The sequence below is a fragment of the Hyaena hyaena genome, unplaced genomic scaffold (genome assembly GCF_003009895.1).
Source record: "Hyaena hyaena isolate Hyena2069 unplaced genomic scaffold, ASM300989v1 scaffold_109, whole genome shotgun sequence".
Taxonomy (NCBI): domain Eukaryota; kingdom Metazoa; phylum Chordata; class Mammalia; order Carnivora; family Hyaenidae; genus Hyaena; species Hyaena hyaena.
In genome coordinates, this window is record NW_024080740.1 from 2,298,561 (window position 1) to 2,317,321 (window position 18,761).

At 41.3% G+C, this 18,761-nt stretch overlaps 1 protein-coding gene across 1 annotated transcript in view; it reads right to left on the bottom strand.

Moving 5' to 3' along the window:
- Positions 1 to 9,278: 9,278 nt before the first annotated feature.
- The window catches only part of ASB4 (ankyrin repeat and SOCS box containing 4), a 58,640-nt gene continuing 49,157 nt past the window's right edge, over positions 9,279 to 18,761 (bottom strand). The window contains exons 4-5 of the mRNA XM_039236279.1: positions 10,636 to 10,749; positions 9,279 to 9,564 (exon numbers count right to left, since the gene is read on the bottom strand). Coding sequence (XP_039092210.1) covers positions 9,376 to 9,564; positions 10,636 to 10,749 — 303 coding nt within the window. The 3' untranslated portion in view covers positions 9,279 to 9,375. The remainder of the gene's footprint in view (positions 9,565 to 10,635; positions 10,750 to 18,761) is intronic.

The window sequence follows — 18,761 nt, forward strand, 5'->3', positions numbered from 1 at the left end:
AGGTCATGATCTGATGGTTCATGAGTTTGAGCCCCACATTGGGCTCTGTGCTAACCTCGTGGAGCCTGCTTGGAATTCTCTCTCCCCCTCTCTCTCTGCCCCTACCCCACTTGTGCTCTCTCTCTCTCTCAAAACAAGTAAACTTTAAAAAAAAAAAAAAAAGCATTTAAAAGGGCTCCTGGGTGGCTAAGTTGGTTTAACGTCTAACTTTGGCTCAGGTCATGATCTTACAGTTCATGGAATCGAGTCCCGCATTGGGCTCTGTGCTGACAGCTAGAAGCCTGGAGCCTGCTTCAGATTCTGTGTCTCCCTTTCTCTCTGTCCTTCTCCTGCTTTGTCTCTCTCTCTCTCTCTCTCTCAAAAATAATAAATGAACATTAAAAAACATTTAAAAATTATGTATTTTTCTGTTCGTAAATTTTACCTTAATTTAAAAAACAAAAAAACCTCTTAGTTACAGTTCCTTCCAGCCTAGCTGGGGAGACATATATGCAGAAAGACATTGTCAGCATGATGTGATGAGTGATGCACTTAACAGAATTAGCTTCTTAAGGCTTTTATTTTTTTTTAATGTTTTTTATTTATTTCTAGGAGAGAGAGAGAGAGAGACAGCGTGAGCAGGGGAGGGTCAGAGAGAGAGGGAGTCACAGACTGAAGCAGGCTCCAGGCTCCGAGCTGGCAGTCAGCACAGAGCCTGACGCGGGGCTCGAACCCACAAACCGCGAGATCATGACCTAAGCGAAAGTCGGACGCTTAACCCACTAAGCCACCCAGGTGCCCCTAGCTTCTTAAGGCTTTTAAAGAGTAGGTGAGGAATAGGCACTAGTAGTTCTTAAAGTACCCCAAATGTTCTAACATGTAGCCTAGACTGAGAACCACTACCTTAACAGTGCCCCATGTAGGCTGGGACTTTGTCTTCCATTATTCACCTTTGAATCTTCATCACCTGGTAGAGGGTCCAACTCAACAAATATTTGTTGAATAAATTCTATGTTTCCTTCAAGAAAGAGAGAAGGAAAGAAAGAAAAAGAAAGAAGAAAGAAAGAAAGAAAGAAAGAAAGAAAGAAAGAAAGAAAGAAAGAAAGAAAGGAAGGAAGGAAGGAAGGAAGGAAGGAAGGAAGGAAGGAAGGAAGGAAAGAAAGAAAGGAAAGAAAGAAAGGAAAGGAAGGAAGGAAAGGAAGGAAGGAAGGAAGGAAGGAAGGAAGGAAGAAAGAAAGAAAGAAAGAAAGAAAGAAAGAAAGAAAGAAAGAAAGAAAGAAAGAAAGGAAGGAAGAAAATAAAGGAAGGTAGAAAAGAAGGAAGGAAGAGAAAAAAAAGACCCTGTGCCTGTAATCATCACCTACCTTCTAATTCTGCCAGCTTTTTCTTTATATAACACCTGACCATGAGCCTGTAAGAATTTTGAGAATAGGACTCAGAGACAAAAAGATTTCGTCTTGTCTATCAACGCCAAGCACATGGCACTGGCAGTCTAGATACTGTGTTGAGAGGGACTCTGAGACGGAGTCAGGGTTCAAAAGGACAGAATACCTTGATTCATCAGTATTGTCTGCCAAAGGAGTGAAAAGTGACATGCCACACTTTTTTCATCTCAAGAAGTCGAGCACCATGAATAACTAAATAAGAAAGGCAGGCTATTCCTATAGACAGTACAAGTTAAATGGACCAGTCATCCCAAGGCCAAAATATATTTCAGGACTGTTGAAAACCAACTTAAATATCAACACATTGCAAGACAGTCAGTCTGTTTGATTTACGTGGATGTGTTCAGGGTCTACACACATACAGATTTCCTTCTGTGGGCTGCAGCACGTACTGATGACATATCATTGACCAGATATCTCCATACTTTCCACTCACTTTGGCTTGCTAGGTGTGCGGGTGTGTAAATTTTTCCGGCATGTGTAGGGTCTATAAGTCACATGGCTGACACTGTTTGTTAGTGTGTGTGACCAGCTATTCCAAGACTATCTTAGGAAGGGACATTAAATGAATGGAATTACTTAATGAAGTTGCCTACCTCAGTGCCGCACAAAACAGAAACTAAGAGCGATGTTTTTTCTTCCAGATTATGTAACCAGAGGATAGAGACCTACGGTTCTAATGATCTCTTCCTCATTCCCAGACTTTCCAATGAAGAGCAGAACAGATATGTCTGAAACTGTAACCAGAAGATTAATGAAAGTTGCCACAGAATACTCTTTTGCCTTCCTTGAGCTTTCTGGTTGAATTTTGTCCAAGGCTGTGTTTTAGAAGGGAGAGCTGCTGGTAGTCCACAGCTCTGATTCATGGCAGGAGGAAAGTTCTACACTGCCCCCTTCAGGCCAAGCCAAGTTAAGAGCAGAGAGCCATAACCAAGTGGGCTTGGAACAGCTTGCCACAGAGAACTTGTGCCATAGAAAACTCATCGTGTTTAAATAAAGTCCAGTAGGGAAGCCTGGGTGGCTTAGTAGGTTAGGCGTCTGACTTCAGCTCAGGTCATGATCTCATAGTTTGTGGGTTCAGGACCCGCATCGGCCTCTGTGCTGACAGCTACCTCAGAGCCTGGAGCCTGCTTCAGATTCTTTTTCTCCCTCTCTCTGTCCCTCTCCCTGCTCATGCTCGCACTCTCTCTCTCTCTCAGAAATAAGTAAAACACTTAATATATAATGCTCTCCTGTTCACATGCACACAGCTGACCCAGGTAGTGTCTGAGCATTTTCTGGCTTCAACTACAAACGGGAACCCTGCCTCAGGTGCTTTATGTGCATCATTTCATTTAGTTTCCAGAAGAGCCTTGTAAATCAGGTAATTAATCCCTTCTATCCAATTAAAGAAATTGACACCTAGGTCAAGAAACCAGCTCAAATTCACATAGATATTAAGGGGCACAATCAAGATTAAAATTCCAAACCATTGAATTACCAAATCCGTATTTTTCCCCAGGAGCCACGCTGAACTGCTTACAAATGGGAGCAAACGCTGCAGTTTCTTTGTATGTATCTTTATTGTAGAGCTGCCCAAAGGTTACTTAGAAACCATTTGCAGCTGCCTAAGCTTTTCTTAATGGATCATCCTAAGAGGTCTTTCACTGTTGCTCAGACTTCAGCGGTGTTGGGATTTCTGTGGCCCCTGAAGGGCCTCATCATGGCAGTACTTCTGTAAACAATTTTTCACTTGAACACTGCCATAGTGAAAATTATATGCAGTCCTAGAACTTCAAGTTTTGCCTCTGTTCCCTCATCCCCTTATGTGCTGGAAGGAGTACTTCCTTCCCCCCACACCCCTATCCCGGTGCAATTGAAAAAAAACCTTCTTTAGCTTTTGATATTAAAAACAACGACAACAACAACAAGGCTATTATATAGTCGCTTCGTTGATAGAATAGATCATTCCATATGATTGGAGTGGTTTCTGTGAGAAGGGTCAGTGTCATGTTTAGACTTTTTTTCATATCTAAATCTTCAGAATTGTGTTTGGGGGGAGCAGGGAAGAAGAGGGGAATGGTAAAGGCAGTTTTCTGTATCAAGCATCATGAAAGTGCTCTGAACATGATAAAATACCATATAAATGTTATGTAGTTGTGCCATAACCATTACTTCCATAAAAGTTACGTGGTTGGAAAAAGAGTAATTATGATAAGAATAATACTCTCTTGGTTCCCCATATGGTGGTTCCCCCGTCGTTCAAGATACTTCATAATCTGATCCTGCCCAGCCCTGCCAACCTCAACAATCATTCACCTTCTGCTTCCATCTAATTGGTGATGGTGAAAACTCATCATATATTTCAACCCTAACCCTTCACTGAGGCTATTGACTTACCTTAATCCTCCCCCTCCACTGCTCTGCTCCTACCCAAACTATTCCTCAAACCCCACCCCTCTTCAGGTCACAGCTCAAGTCCACTTGCTTGACCACTGGTCACAGTGCCCTCTGTCTTCCCTCAAGGCCAACAGCTCTTACCATCTGGACCACCACCGAGGATCTCACTAGCTTGTGAATGTCACGATCCCTAGAGGAATTGAACTGCACGCTCAGAAAGGGTGATTGAAGGTAATTTCATCAGTACAATGTATAGAAGCATTGGTAGCAAGAAATGATGACGTGCCTCGGACACAGACAACAGGAGGAAGTGCCTGCTACGCTTAGGTCTGAAGGAACAAGTGGAGAAAGCAGTTACTATAATCCAAGGGAAACAGTAGCTCAGGAGAAGTGTCCCTCACAGGAGCCGTGCCTTGGGAAAGGAATTCAGCTGCTTTCAAGAGGAGGCTCAGTAGGGAAGCAACCAGGAAGTGTCCCGGTCTCCATCTCCTCTTGCCCTTCGGTCTGCTGGTGGTCTTGCCATTGGCTGAACCCAGCAGGAAGCCAGGCAGGCAGGAATTCAGCGGATGCAGCCCGTGGAGGTTGTCCAGCCAGGCAGGACCCAGAAGGGAGAGAGTTTATGGTTAGAAGTACAGCTCTTTTCATATGACTTGCTCTCTGAATCGAAGGTTATCTGACCTCCGCTGGTTCCCATTTTTGGTCAACCAAACACTGACATTTAGCTTCCTCTGAATACGGAATAAGGTAGTGAGTAAACGTCTTCCCTTGTGACCGTGGCCAGTGTCTGGGCTCCTGGTACCTAACTTCTACCTCTAAGATATCCTTAAACTCCCCATGAGAGTTCTGTTTTGTCAATTCTTCATGCTCAATGAGCACTAAGAACTAGTCCACCAGTGTCTTTAATTTAGGACGTACAAGGCGGCATCATTATTTTATTTCCATGGCTGGATTAGCATATATTTGGATAACAGTTATCCAATATCATTGAGGCATACCTATATCTGAGAAAACCAATTACTAAAGAAGAATTTTGAGCACACCAGTCCACTTAGTGTTGCTAAAAAGAGAGACAGAGGAAGAAAAGGAAAGAAAACAACTGTTTCTTAAGTGATCCTTTTTCATATTTCATGTATTGCTTTGCTTTGGTGATAAGTATGACCAAAAATAGAAAGAAGTCAATTTATCACTAAAATACAGGTTTCAAAAACAATTCCAATCGACCATTTTATGTCAGGCTGACAGAAAAATAGCTCCGTTTGATAGTATCTCATAAAAAAAAAAACACTGTATACTTTTTTCTTACTTTTTAGTAAAAACAAATGGAAACATGGTGCCACTGATGGTGAATCTTGCAGTGAATTGGCATCAACACGCCTCTCTTCCTTCCACTTATTTCACAGAACGACACTTTTAATAGTATTGAATAGATTCTTGAAAGTGAAAGAATAATAGAAAGAAATCCTTCAACCCTCCTAATTCGGTCACTCTGATGTGCAATGACCCTCCCCTCCAGGAATCTTACTGCTAACCTACATTCCTTCTGCTACAAAGTTAACCTCTCTTACTCTTTCCCTCTTTGAAGATGGAAACGTGAAGACAGCTGCTCTCTGTCCACATGATGAATTTCAAGGGACTCCATAACCCTCATGAAACAGTATAAGGAGTCATTACCTCTTCGATAAACCCATTTACAAAAGGGCAAAGTTTCCTAAAGTAATTAATTCGGTTGTTTGCTAATGGTCCAAATCCATGTTCGTTCAACATTTATCCCTCACCTCAAAAAAAAAAAAAAAAAAGCCCAAGAAGGTCAAGAACCCGGTTTGTCTTGTTTCTCCCACTGATTCCAGCTCTGAGCAAAGTGCACCATAGGAGCTCCAGAAATATTTTCCAACCTGAGAAAAATCCACCATGTATCACCTTGGCTATAGTTTCACTCTGAGAATATATCACCTTACTGGTAGAAGCCTCTCCCTAAATAATAATGATGATGGAAGTAACAAGGACAATAGTCATAAAATGCTTACTATTCTATGCGCTTTAATGTGTAAACAATTTAATCCTCGGATGGGGTTTAGGACATGCCACCCAAAAGTATGATACTTCGGCATATTGAATATTTTAACCTAAAGGAGTTTGAGAAAACAACAGAAGCAAGAAGGTCACTCTGACCTACCCCACCCCTTTCTCTCCTGAAACAGGTCATAAAACCCTCCTGCGGGAGGTGTCCTCTGTGTACCCGGAGGAAAGACTCATTTTTATCTTTTAAAACAAAGGAACACCAGAGAAGAATCCTAACAAACAGGACTGGCTCGGTTGCCCCTCACACTCCTTAAGGACCTATCATGTTTTCTACACAACTGACCACTCTTTATCAAACTTAACATAAAAATACTCAGTTCTGTTTCTTCAGATCCTCATTTCCTTATGAAAGTTCCAGTGTCCTGTAAAACTTGTATGTTTTTCTCCTACAATCTTTGTCCGTTTTTCAAACCCAACCTGAGACCCTAAGAGAGTCAAGGAAAACTTTTTCCTCCTCTACACCTCAAAACAATCATATACAACTTTTATTATATAGATCCCATTATTATTTCCATTTTATAAATGAGGAAACTGAGGCATGAAGCCTATCCCTAGATAATGGATCAAATAAGGTTGGGAATTAGAAAAGGAACCCAGGTAGATGGGCGCCAGAGCCAAAACTCTTAACATCTACCCATAATGCGTCTGTTCATATTCCTAAGGAAAGTGACAATGAATTTCTTCCAGATGCTAGCCACGGTGTCTGTGTTTCAAAGAAAATCAGTAATTGAGATAGTTTTTTTAAAAAAGTTTTGAAAGTGTGCCAGTTTAAAACTTCTTGAGTTCTTCACAATCCGGTGGGTAACAAAAAGAAAAGGCTCAGCTGTGTTTTCCAGCATTGATAACCCACTGCAAATGGTTTGTTACTTTTCTTATCTGTACAATCAGCTTTCGACTGCTGGGTTTTTTATTAGAAGCCACTGGGTTCAGGATGGAAGGACCAAGTGGCAATGTAGCACTACGTGATTAAGAAACGTGTCTAGATCCTGAGAAGGGGAGAAGGCTGGATGGGTGGTCTTCCCTCAGATTAAAGATCCTTCCTCACATGTAACTTACCAAAGAGAAGAGGTTTGTTTTTTCAGCTCATTAAATGACTATTTACAGGAAGTCACAAAAGTGGCATCATTTCCTCTGTTGCTGCTCCTTGGGTTATGTGAATGAGAAGAATGAAGGCAAATGAAAAGCCCAGGAGAACAGACATGGTGACAGGTGGGAGAAAATTGGTGACAGGCGGGAAAGAGTGATTTCTTTCTTTATTATCATTAAAACACTCTTGTTCCTCCACCAACTCCCTGCCTCCTATTTGTGTTTACCCTTTACTTCTGAAAATATTATTCACTTACAGGCACATTTCCTCACCCTCTTTTTCTTTCCAAGTGTTAAAGAAAGCAGTGACACATGTAGAGCTCTTCAGAGATCTATCGCTTTAGTCAAAAAAGTCTTATCGGTAAATAAACAACTCCCAAAGATGAAAGGAAACAAGGGCTTTAGTTAAGTCCTCTAAATAGAAGTTCAGAGATGAGAAGAAATAACTTTTAAATGTACGAGTAAACAATTCAAAACAAGTAGGCATGTATTATGTGCTAATTAACATAAAATGTTTATGCACAAGCGAGCAGATTGAGAAATGTTTTCTGATGCAAGGAACATCCTTTCCCCTAGTCCTCAGCGTTAAGTTTTATTGACAAAGACAGTGCATCACAGATGTTTCGGCCATATATTCCCAAAGGTGGGGGCCACATGCATTTCCCCTCAGCACTTCCTGCTGCAAGCAAACCATTTTTTGAAGGACCACGTTTTATATGACTAGTTTATACAAATTCAGCAACCTATTCCACAATGTATAGATCCTCTCAAAATATTTGAATAAAACTGAAGAACACCAGAGAGGTCATTGTATCTACCTACGACTTTTCCTCCAGGGCACAGGGAGTATGAAAAGTTTACAAGCACAGTCTAGGTGGTGGGCTGACGGAATCTGTGACATCATCTCTACCCAAACTCAGGCATCTAAAGTTAAGTAAGATGAAGAACCACACACAAAAAGCAACCTGCTCACAACTGGCAAATGGATTTGTTTGTGTTTAATTGCTTCTGCTCTAATCTCTAAAAAACGACACTAAGAGACAATGAGCTTATCTAAAAGTGAGTAGCAAGAACAGGAAAGTGAAGCGCACATGGCCTCCTAAACCCTGAGGTCCAGAGGTTAATCAACTGTATTTCACTTTCTGCAAAACACCAACAAGCCTGACTGGCACACATATCTTCCCAAGTCTCTCAAACTTTTACCATTTTCGAAAAGTCTCTCGATTTGCTTTCTGTAGCCAGCCGTTGGTAGCAAAGGGCTCCTCATTTTCCAGCTAAAATGCTCTGAAATGTCAGTCTACTACACCATGAGGCCACGTAACCAACTTTAAGTTCTTCCCTTCACACACTTTCTTATACACATGTTCCTAAACTTCCTTGTCGCATACATGGGAGCCATTGAGTGTGCAATATTTTTCCCGAGGGGAACTCTAAACAGGGAGTCCTACTAAGATAAAAAGTTTCTAGATGTTGGGAGAAACTGAAAGTGAATACATTTACACTAACAGCAGCAGGAGCTTCTCTGCGTCACATCGTCCCTTCACTCTTAATATTCACGCTTAAAAGGAAAACCACACTTCGGGTCGGAAACATGACTTTGAAAGGCAAGCGCGAAAACTGAGTCTGCACCTGTACTCTTGCTCCTGACATTTGACCCTGTCATTCCCTGCTTGTATGTCCGGATCCTCTGCTAAGTGGTGAGATTCTGGAGGGCAAGAGTCCTCATTTTACATTCATCTTTGCTTCTCCAGTCTCTGGCTCAATGCGCGTAGGTTGAAATGTCCATTTTTCGACTATTAAATGGAGTGGGCTTTTCGTTTCTAATTTAACTCAAAGATCTCCTTGTTTTAAGTATGCTCGTGTGCTCTCTTCACCAAAAAATGAATTGAAGAGATTAGAGTGGGGATCAGAGTTTGCCAAACTAGTGACAATAATCTCTGCTAAGTGGTAACGGTGGCGGGAGGGAGGGTGGGGGAAGACACCGAGATTAAGAGGCCAATCACAAAAGCCTATGATTTTGCCAACTCAATAATAATGTAAACTTATTACTGATAAGGGAGAGAATGAGATTGGTTGTGTGAAAACCTGGGTCCCATTTCAATTGTGATGATACATGAAAAATTTTACAAAAATATATCAGGCACCAAGTAAAAACACTATACACATTAGTTATCTCTGCTGTCAGTACCTTCTCGATCCATTCTTGTCTTTGAGAATTCCTTAACTTTACTTCTTGTTTATTTCCCCTCACCATGATGCCCTAGGATTAATGACGTGGAGTTTGTCAAGTGTTTTGAAATCCCTGAAGTGTTATAATCAACCCAAGTACCATTTTATTTATGCAAACTGTGTCGACCCGGTGAGTCCACTTAAATATCTAGGATTGGGAACTTCTGTCTCATAAGGCTTAATAAATGATTCCCTCTGGCTCTAAAAGCAAGTACTTTTTCAATGACAATGGGAGGGAAAGCAAAGGAATTGCTCTGTGACATCTGTTATGCAATGTTCTTCGAATGGCACATCTCGATAAATGCATGAGAGTCCTCGGAGAGTTACTGCACACAGTGAAGAGAGAGTGGTAAAAATCCCAGTATCTCTGCAAAGGAAAAAGCAAGACAGGTTAAAGGCAGAAAAGCCCTGGAGTTTACATCAGTAAAAGCCCACAATGAGGCAGTGAGTCCCTACATTATACATAATGGCGGCTTTCTAGGGTCTCCCACAGTGAGACAAAATTAAACATGAAATTGGGATGGGGTCGCAGCGATGGTACATAAGGAGAGAAGAGAGACGATGGTGATACATGACTCTATGCCAGCAAATGAGATAAAGCATACTTATGTGAACTGCCTGAGCCAGTGTATATCAAAACGAGCAATGTGAAATTAATCTAAATGCTATTATATACACTTGGCGTGCCTTCTGTGGCCCATACACTCAGATATTTATTCTATTAATGACACAAAGGCAGGTTAAGTAACTTTTAAAGGGTAAAATAGTTAAAAAGTAGCAGAATAAGACTGCCTCTAGGCTGTTGGCTTCTGATGAACTTTGCACTCTGCTCCTGATACTTCTCCAACCCTGGACGGAAAGACAGAAGCTAAAACGGCTACAACCGAGAACAGGAGGCTCAGAGGGAGGGAGGGAGGGTAGGAGGACCGCTTTGCAAAGGCAGCAAAGTCCATTTGCTGAGTGGGAACTCAGCTTGGTTACTGGCTTTCTTCAGAACTCCTTAAGGGTCTTTAATATGGCTCCTGCCTACATCAAGGCTTCAAGATCCTGAAAGGGGAATGAAATGTTCTACACGAAAGACTAACCTTCTGGTAAAAATATTACATGTGCAATCTCAATTACTATTATTACTATTACTGTTATTATTATCATTAAATTATCTAAATTCTTGAGGAGAAAGTAAAACTGTCATCTCTATACAATTGTTCAATTTGCCCTTAAATGGAAAAATCCCCAAGACATTCTCAAACACTACATACTTGATCCCTCTATTTACTTATTCTCACACCTGCATTTTATAACCATTTGCTTCATTTGACAAATGAGTGTTTGAGTAGGTCTTATAAGCATTCTCAAAACCAGTTCTTCAATTAGGATTTTCTGTACTTCCACTGCAGCCTTGAACTACTTAATAGTGAAAACCACAGGAAGCCATTACCTCTAAGTCATCATCTGGGATAGCTCTTTTCCACTTTACGTTCCACCTGATGTGTTCGTAGGCATTGACTACAACTTCGATTGCTTTGGGGCAAGAATGGCAAGCCTGGATCACCTGTAGAGGGGCATACAGTTTTATTTGTTCAATGCACATGTATAATTTATTCATTCCCACAAAGACATCGAGGACTTGCAGATCTGTTAGGTTCCTCGGGCCCTGAAATGCTTTTGTGAAGTCTCATGCCTTGGAGTTTTCAAACACACTACCAGCTCCAGGACGGATGGAAAGATTAATAAAATTACCCCTTCCTTCGACATTCAGGAGCAAGTGAAAAAGAGGTGCTAACCAAGCAGGTGGAAGCCTGATGAAATGCACATCTTGCCCTTACAACTCTCACCCCTTCCCAACAGCTTCTGCGTCCACCTGAACGCCTCCAGCTTCTCTCTGCAAATTGGTCCTATCTCTGGAAGTCTTTTGAGTGTGGCCTATTTTCATTTCAAAGGGACCCAACTAGTTCTGCAACGTGTCCCACAACTGGTCCATAGGCAGGCTGTAGCAAAAGTACTCTTGACTCTGAATTTATTGACCTTTCTTTCTTTGCCAACAGACAAGCAGCCCAGCCGCAGACTTTCACCTTTAAATTTTCTCATCGTGAGTTACACATAGGTTCCATTTCTCCCTTGAAACTCCCGAAAACTGTGGAGTCCTCTTCACTGGACGTGAGATGAGGAAAAAGCATCCCCCATCGCTGCCATTACAAGGGAGACATGCCTTCGCTGAAACAACTTTATCCAGAGAGTTCTCCCTGATTTCCCAGTCCCTTTCAGCCTCAGCCTATTGTTGTCGGGCAAACACAACACTGGATTTCCCCACCTCCTTTACAAGTTTGTCATAAGTGATAGAGCACCGAATTTCTCAGTGGGGGCTATTAAGTACCTACTGTCTTGAGGCCCCAGGCAGAAGTGAAACAGAAAGGTTATCAATCTAATGTCAAGTGTGTGTGTGTGCGCGTGTGTGTGTGTGCATGTGTGCATGTGTGTGGTCACCCGAATGTAGGGCCCATGTCGGGAAAGTGCTGATATTAAGAGCAGGTAAGATAGTGCCAGCTGACGGTCCATGTGCACTGCCAGTCTGATGGGCTTGGGATTGACTTCACAGGCAATAGGAGGCTATTACATTTTCTTAACAAGAAAGGGTTGTATTCAATCAATTCATTCCATTAGGAGGCCTTTATTGAGCACTGTGTTTAGCAGTATGACAGTAATTCCGAGAAGTTTATGACCTGTTTTTTGTCTTCAAGGAGTTTATAGCCTGGTTGAAGAGAAAAGATATACATATTTCAAAGAGAGAGCAATGTAAGCCAGGAAATAATAAAAGACTAACTTAAAGATCAGCAAGTGTCCCTTGAGCATCATGAGCAAAAACACTAAGGAGAAAACAAGGAGACGAAGGGCAGAGAACAGTGAGGAGGCTGAATGGAGGTGTACCAAATGGATTCTCAGCTAGCTTCACTGTCAGGCCTGAGAATGAATGATAACTGAAGCTCTGAGAAAGAATAGTAGGGCTTAATGACAACTCAGAAATGGGGAGTAAAGAATGCAACTTTCAAGATTGAGATCAAGGGCATATGGGAGTACCACTGACAGAAATGAACAAGTTGGAAGGGTATACTAATTGGGGAATGGTCACATCACGGACAGGAGGATATGTCATATGGATGTCTAAATGTCAGTCAAAACTGTGCATGATAGCACTCCACTGAAAAGGCCAAGATGGAGGTAGAGACTTGTACATCATTAAAGAATGTGGTGGTGAAAGCCATGTGGCTCAGTAATGCTCTAAATGGGAATAAATGGAAATGGTAGAGGGCCATAGTCTAAAGTTTGAGGAATCCTAATAGGCAGGAGAGAGGAAGAAGGAAAAAAGTTATAGTTATCATTTTTTTGAGGACTTATTATGTGCCAGGGACTATGTTAAATCTTTGCATATTTACCTGGTGCAGTCTTCAAACAACCTTATGAGATTAGCCCTTACTTATACCCATTTTACAGATTTAGAATCTAAGACAGAACGTTTAAACTCAAGGTTATTTAGTCGTCCATGACAGAGCTAGGATTCGAACTCAGGTCTGTGTGACTCCAAAAGTCAAAAGAAAACTGGACTTTTCAGAGTGAAAGTCATCAGGCTAGGAGAGCTTCTGAAGCCGGGTTATCACCAAAGCCATGAAGATTAGAGAGAGGAAGACAGATTAGCTACCACCACAAGACCTGATTAGAAAGCCAGTTCACTAAGAGTTGGGTGGATTAAAACAGGGAGGGATCAGCTTGTGGGAGACAGATAAAGGATGGATACACAGTTGTCACTAGGGCTGACCCATTCTCATTTTTGAGACCTTGATGTCATAACAGACACGGTTGTAGAGACCCCATAAACAACGTTCTCTCCTGACTTTAGAACCTATTAAAAAGTGAGATGAAGATGACAATCGAGATCAGAATGACATTTTTATTATTAATAAAACTGATGTACATATCATATGTTGAAGTATGTGGCCACATCAAGTTTCCTGACACTCGATCCCCAAATTAAATTTGCATCACCTAACTATAGGCCTCTGCCTGATGTAAAGAGGGTGTTCTGGAAGCTTGCCACAAGTAAGGACCAAGAATTCAGGTATTCTCTAGGCCACAGCTAAGCAAGTTCAGTTCCTCCTCCCAACTCACCAGTAGGGTAATAGAATACAGTAAGGTTGGAGACAGAGGTGTGGGTGGGGGAGGGTTATTTTAGCAGAACTTCCTTACAAACACATGGGACAAAGAAGATGGCAGTTCTTCTCTCTTATAACAAATCAAAACCCAGCTCCAACAGCCAACGGGAGTCAGGAACAACAGCATGGTGAGACGAAGCAGGGTCATCAGAGTGGGAATTATAGGAAAGACAGATTTTTAAAGAATTTATTGAAGCACAGTTTCAAATCAGGAGGCATGGCCTCAACAGAAGACTGTGTCAGCCCCAGCAAACAGGCCAACCAGGGCCCTCAAGAAGTTATAAGCCTCAAGAGGTTTGAGTCAATGGTATGCAAAAAGATGTTCAATAACACGCTTAATGGGGAAAAAACTGTGTATATTTATATGTACATAAAATGCATTATAAGTTTTTACCTATAATGTGCAGCCCACAATTTATGAATAATGAAATGTCCAATACTCTTTATTTCCAACCAATTCTGTAGAGCTAATTGGTTCCCAGAGAATGCTTTCCCTGATTTTGTATCAATTTTGTATGGACATTAAATTGCATTCATAGTCAAAATCTCTGTCTGCCCTTGAAGAGCACATGTAGTTCTTATATGAATGTTGATATTCTTATTATACAAAAGAGTGATTGTTCCACAAATATGAGACAATGAAGACAATATTGGAACTCATTCACCAATGACAGGAGTAATTTTTTGGTGAAATGCATAAATGTTTTTGAATAGTAGAATCATATTTCCTCACTTTTTGGTGCTACATACTTGTAAAAAAATTTATTTCTTTATTTTGAGAGAGAGGGAGTGCACGCGCAGGAGACAGGCAGAGAGAGAGAGAATCCCAAGCAGGCTCCATACTGTTAGCACAGACCTCCATCCCATGACCTTGAGATCATGACCTGAGTCCAAATCAAGAGTCAGGCGCTAAACCGACTGAGCCACACAGGAGCCCCCACATATTTAATTTAATCTGTATTAGTACCATTCACTCCATTAATTTCTTAGATCTGGACATCAACAAAGCAACAAATCAAGGTCTGGTCAGTAGAATTTGCTCATTTCTGTGGTGTAAATACTCCCGTCATGGCCTATTCATAGCTACTATCCTGAAGTCACTGAATGATGGTTGGTAAGAAATGGACAGTAACAAATCATTATATAATATTTCTACCACACAAATATAATAGATGCGTATAACATCAAGAGCACTGATATGTAGAGTAAAATGTTTAAGAAATATAAAGATGGGCACGTGGGTGGCTCAGTCAGTTAAACATCCGACTTCAGCTCAGGTCATGATCTCGTGGTTCATGAGTTTGAGCCCTGCACTGGGCTCTGTGCTGACAGCACAAAGCCTGGAGCCTGCTTGGCATTCTGTGTCTGCCTCTCTCTCTGTCCCTCCCATGCTTGTGCTCTCTCTTTTAAAAATAAATAAACATTAAATTTTTTTAAACAAATATAAAGAAAATAATTAGGAAATAATGTGTTTTAAATACCTATGATCTTTGTTTTTAGTATGCTTTATTTGTTGTAAGTTTATTTTATTTAATTTTTAATAATGGCTGTACTTAACAATCAGCTCGCACAATTCCTGATAAATTGTCACCTCTCATAAGCCATGGCAAGGCAGTTCCAGCATTCAGTTGCTTTCAATTGTCTCATATTTAAGAAGCACAATTATGGGGCACCTTTGTGGCTCAGTTGATTAAGAGTCCATCTTCGGCTCAGGTCATGATCTCATAGTTTGTGGGTTCGAGCCCCAAGTTGGGGTCTGTGTTGACAGCTAGCTCAGAGCCTGGAGCCTGCTTCAGATTCTGTATCTTCCTCTCTCTCTGACCCTCCCCTGCTTATGCTGTCTCTCTCTTCCTCTCAAAAATAAATGAAACATTAAAAGAGAAAATTTTAAAAAAAGCACAGTTATAGGCCACAGACTAACAGTATCTATTGAAGCTCTAAATCAGTAAAAGTGGCTGGGTCCAAATGAACACAACATAAATACTTGCTTAATGCATAGGAACCACTCACATACATATTTTGGGCAGAGTGCCCCAAGCTGAGCTGCCGACCATGGCTTTTTCAGCCATGCCTAAACAAGTAAAGAGCAATCCTGTATCATCAACCCATAACGGGGTAAGGAGGAGGGTTGAAGCCAGAGAGCCATTGCTAAAGGACCTCTGAAGAGCCATTATTTTTATGTCTACAAAAGTGTAGCTAGAAGAACTTCCATCTCAGTACTTGGCTGTTAGGGTAGTAATTTTTCAGCATCCTGGTCTTAGAAAATTGAAGCAAATGGGGCTGCTCTTTTCTCTCCAGCTGGGATGAGGTTGGCAATTCCAGGTGAAAGACACCGACAGCACCTGAGGCTGACAAGTTTAATCTTTACACTTGTTATAAACTCCTAACACAGCATCATAGAATGTTGGAGTCCCAAGAGACCCTAAAGATTATTCAACACACCCGCCCCCAATCTGGAGAAGAGAAAACTGAAACCAGAGAGGTACATAGTAAGAGGAAGCATGAGAACTTAATCTCAGGTCTTCTTAATCTGAGTTTAGTGCTCTTTCAAATATATTCTGATTACCTTATTTCAAATTTTAGATAATGGCCAGTGAAATTAATAGTTTAAGGACACAAATCTCATTGCACTGATATTTTGAAACAAGAAACACTCTTTACTGTAATTATGTTAGGCTGAATTTTGTTGAAATTTCAAACTCATTCTCTTTTAAACGTAAAGATGTTGCTGCTAACATAAAAATGGCAACTATCTGGAACTCCATATACATCCTTTTCGAAAGCCCTCCAGACAAATCCTTTCGGAAAGGATGATCCGTGGTGAGAACCAGTTGCTAATCCTAAACACAGATTAAGTGTAAGAGTTACTAGTACAGAGACGATAGCTGAAAATTAACCCAAGGCTTGACTCAAAAATATACTGGAATTGTAAAAACAAAAAGTATAAAAGTTTGGAGAAATGAGACACTTGTAATGAGGCTCTGCACAGGTTTAAGGGTTCACTCAGAAACCTGGCCTCTGCTCTGCATTAATTCCCTGGGCGCACTCACTCTACGTGCATGGGAGCCACACTGGTTATATTTAAAGACAAACTGCTCACAAACCCGACACAGGTAATTTGTCCCCAGATATTCCTTACTTTCCCCTTCTGCCAACACCTTGATCACAAATGATCAACATCTTGCAACACATTACCTACTTCCTGACTAGGGTTTGCAGACTGAACAAATGATAGTAATACAGACTGCCAGGTTAAATTTGAATTTCAGATCGGTAGTGCAGAATTTGTAGTGTAGCCATGTCCCAAATATTGCTTATCATATACCTTTTATGTTAAAGGTATTAAAAACTTGTTTATATTAATGACTACTTATTAAATACCTAAAATTCAGATTTAACTAAGAGTCCTATGTTTTTTCGGCAACGCTATTCAAAGCCCCTGTTCAGAAAAAGTTCCAACTAAGTTATGGCCACAAGAACATTATCCATTCATAGTTCAGGAGACTACTTCACACATCTGGTGCCTCAATTTGCACCTGGCATACTTCCATATATCACAGGGAGATAACTTGCCACCTTTCATGAGGCTAAAAAAAACTTAAGTAGTTCTTAACCTGCAGTATTTCAATGCACAAAGTCCAAAACTCCCACTGCTGTCCTTAGGTTTCACTGACACTGACCACTGAGTTTTCTGCTGACAGGAGATGGTTGGTTCTCACAGCAGGAAACGCTCCTCTGAGGAGCCTGACAGCTTCCCAGCTCCCTTCACTGGCACACCAGGCTTCTTCCAGAACTAAGACAGTTGGACACACCATCTTCAGGCCTCAATAATTATTACACAGGAGACAACAACGAAAAAGATCCTTAAGAGACAGCAAACCCCAAATCATCGCAATACACGGACTCCCAGGAACCTTGACCATCAAATGAGAAAGGATTGTTGGGGACCGAAAGGGAGAAGCTTCCGCTCCTTCCTTAGCCTGGAAAACCAGAAGACGCCCAATGCACTTCACTTTCTGCCTCTGGGGTCTCTGTTCTCTCTTCATGGAAGAACAACTGGACAACAATTTCTTCCCATGCTGGTGGCAATTAGAGACACCTTTAGATACTTGCCCTCATCATCTGACTCCTGAAAGCACAGATTAAAAACCAGAGTCAAGATACATCTTCCTGCCACCCTTCCCCTACAAGTGCCACCTCTGTAAGCCACGTCAGCAGAGAAACAGACTACCTCTGCCCTTTTATGTTGATACATCTGTGCAGAAAAGTACTTAATGATCAAAAAACCTGGTTGTATTCTGGGCTTCATTTGCAGCCTTGTTCAATGGCAGGAATCATCCTTTCCTCTCCCAAACCCTCCCGTACCTTTCCCTCCCCTGGAAAAATGTCTTTCTTGCCCTACAAGAAAACCCAATCTTGGCTCCCTGGGGTGTCACTTCCTTCTGAATTATGCTGAGAGAAAAAAAATCAAATGTCCTTTTGTACCCTGGAAAGCAATTGCAGACCCTATAATTCTTTTTCCCCCTTATGTAATTTATACATTGGCTTTCAGTGAAATACACCCTCTACAAATTTGCTTTGTATTTGGAAGACAGCATCTTCAGCTCTGACCTTGTTCCTTGTAAATAAGGAAACTGAATTCCCCATCCACAAGAGAACAAATCACTTTATCTTCTGGATAAATGAGTCAGTCATTTACTTGTCGTAAAGATGACTCTTTGGAAAGTCGGGCTGTGGAGTAGTTGTGCTAAATCACTTTGAAGCATCTGCATAGTAAATTGAATAGTTTTTCTGTAGTTTTCCTTTGGAAGGGGGCCAGTGCTCTCACACTGTCTGTTGGGTAGCAACAAAAATGTTTATAATACAAGTCTTGAACTGGTAGCCAATTCTAACCTAAATCTCTTTAGCATATGGCCAAACTGGAGGAACTCAGAGTAGTGAAACACAACGAAGAACATGCTAACTCTGGATAATGTCCTTGGAACACATCATCGTACACCTATTTTACAGGCTGCTGGAGTCACCAAAGTTAGGCTGGGAAGACAGACTCCCACAATAGACCCAGCGTGCATTTTGGGAGGAGGAAGACCAAAGGAAATCATTTTGTTGAGTACCACTAAGGGGCTGGATGGTTAACATATCTTACTTATTCCTGAAACTTTTTTGCAAAGTTGAATTTTTACCTTCATTTTTCAGATGGGGACATTGAGATATGAGAGATCAAGGACTTGTTCAAACGTCATACAGCAAGTTAACGGCCAAGCCAAGACTCATCACCAAGCCTCTGCCTCTAACCCTCCTCACTGTCACCTCTCAGAGGAGTGCCTTTGTGAAAAGAAAGGGATGCTCTTCGCATTCG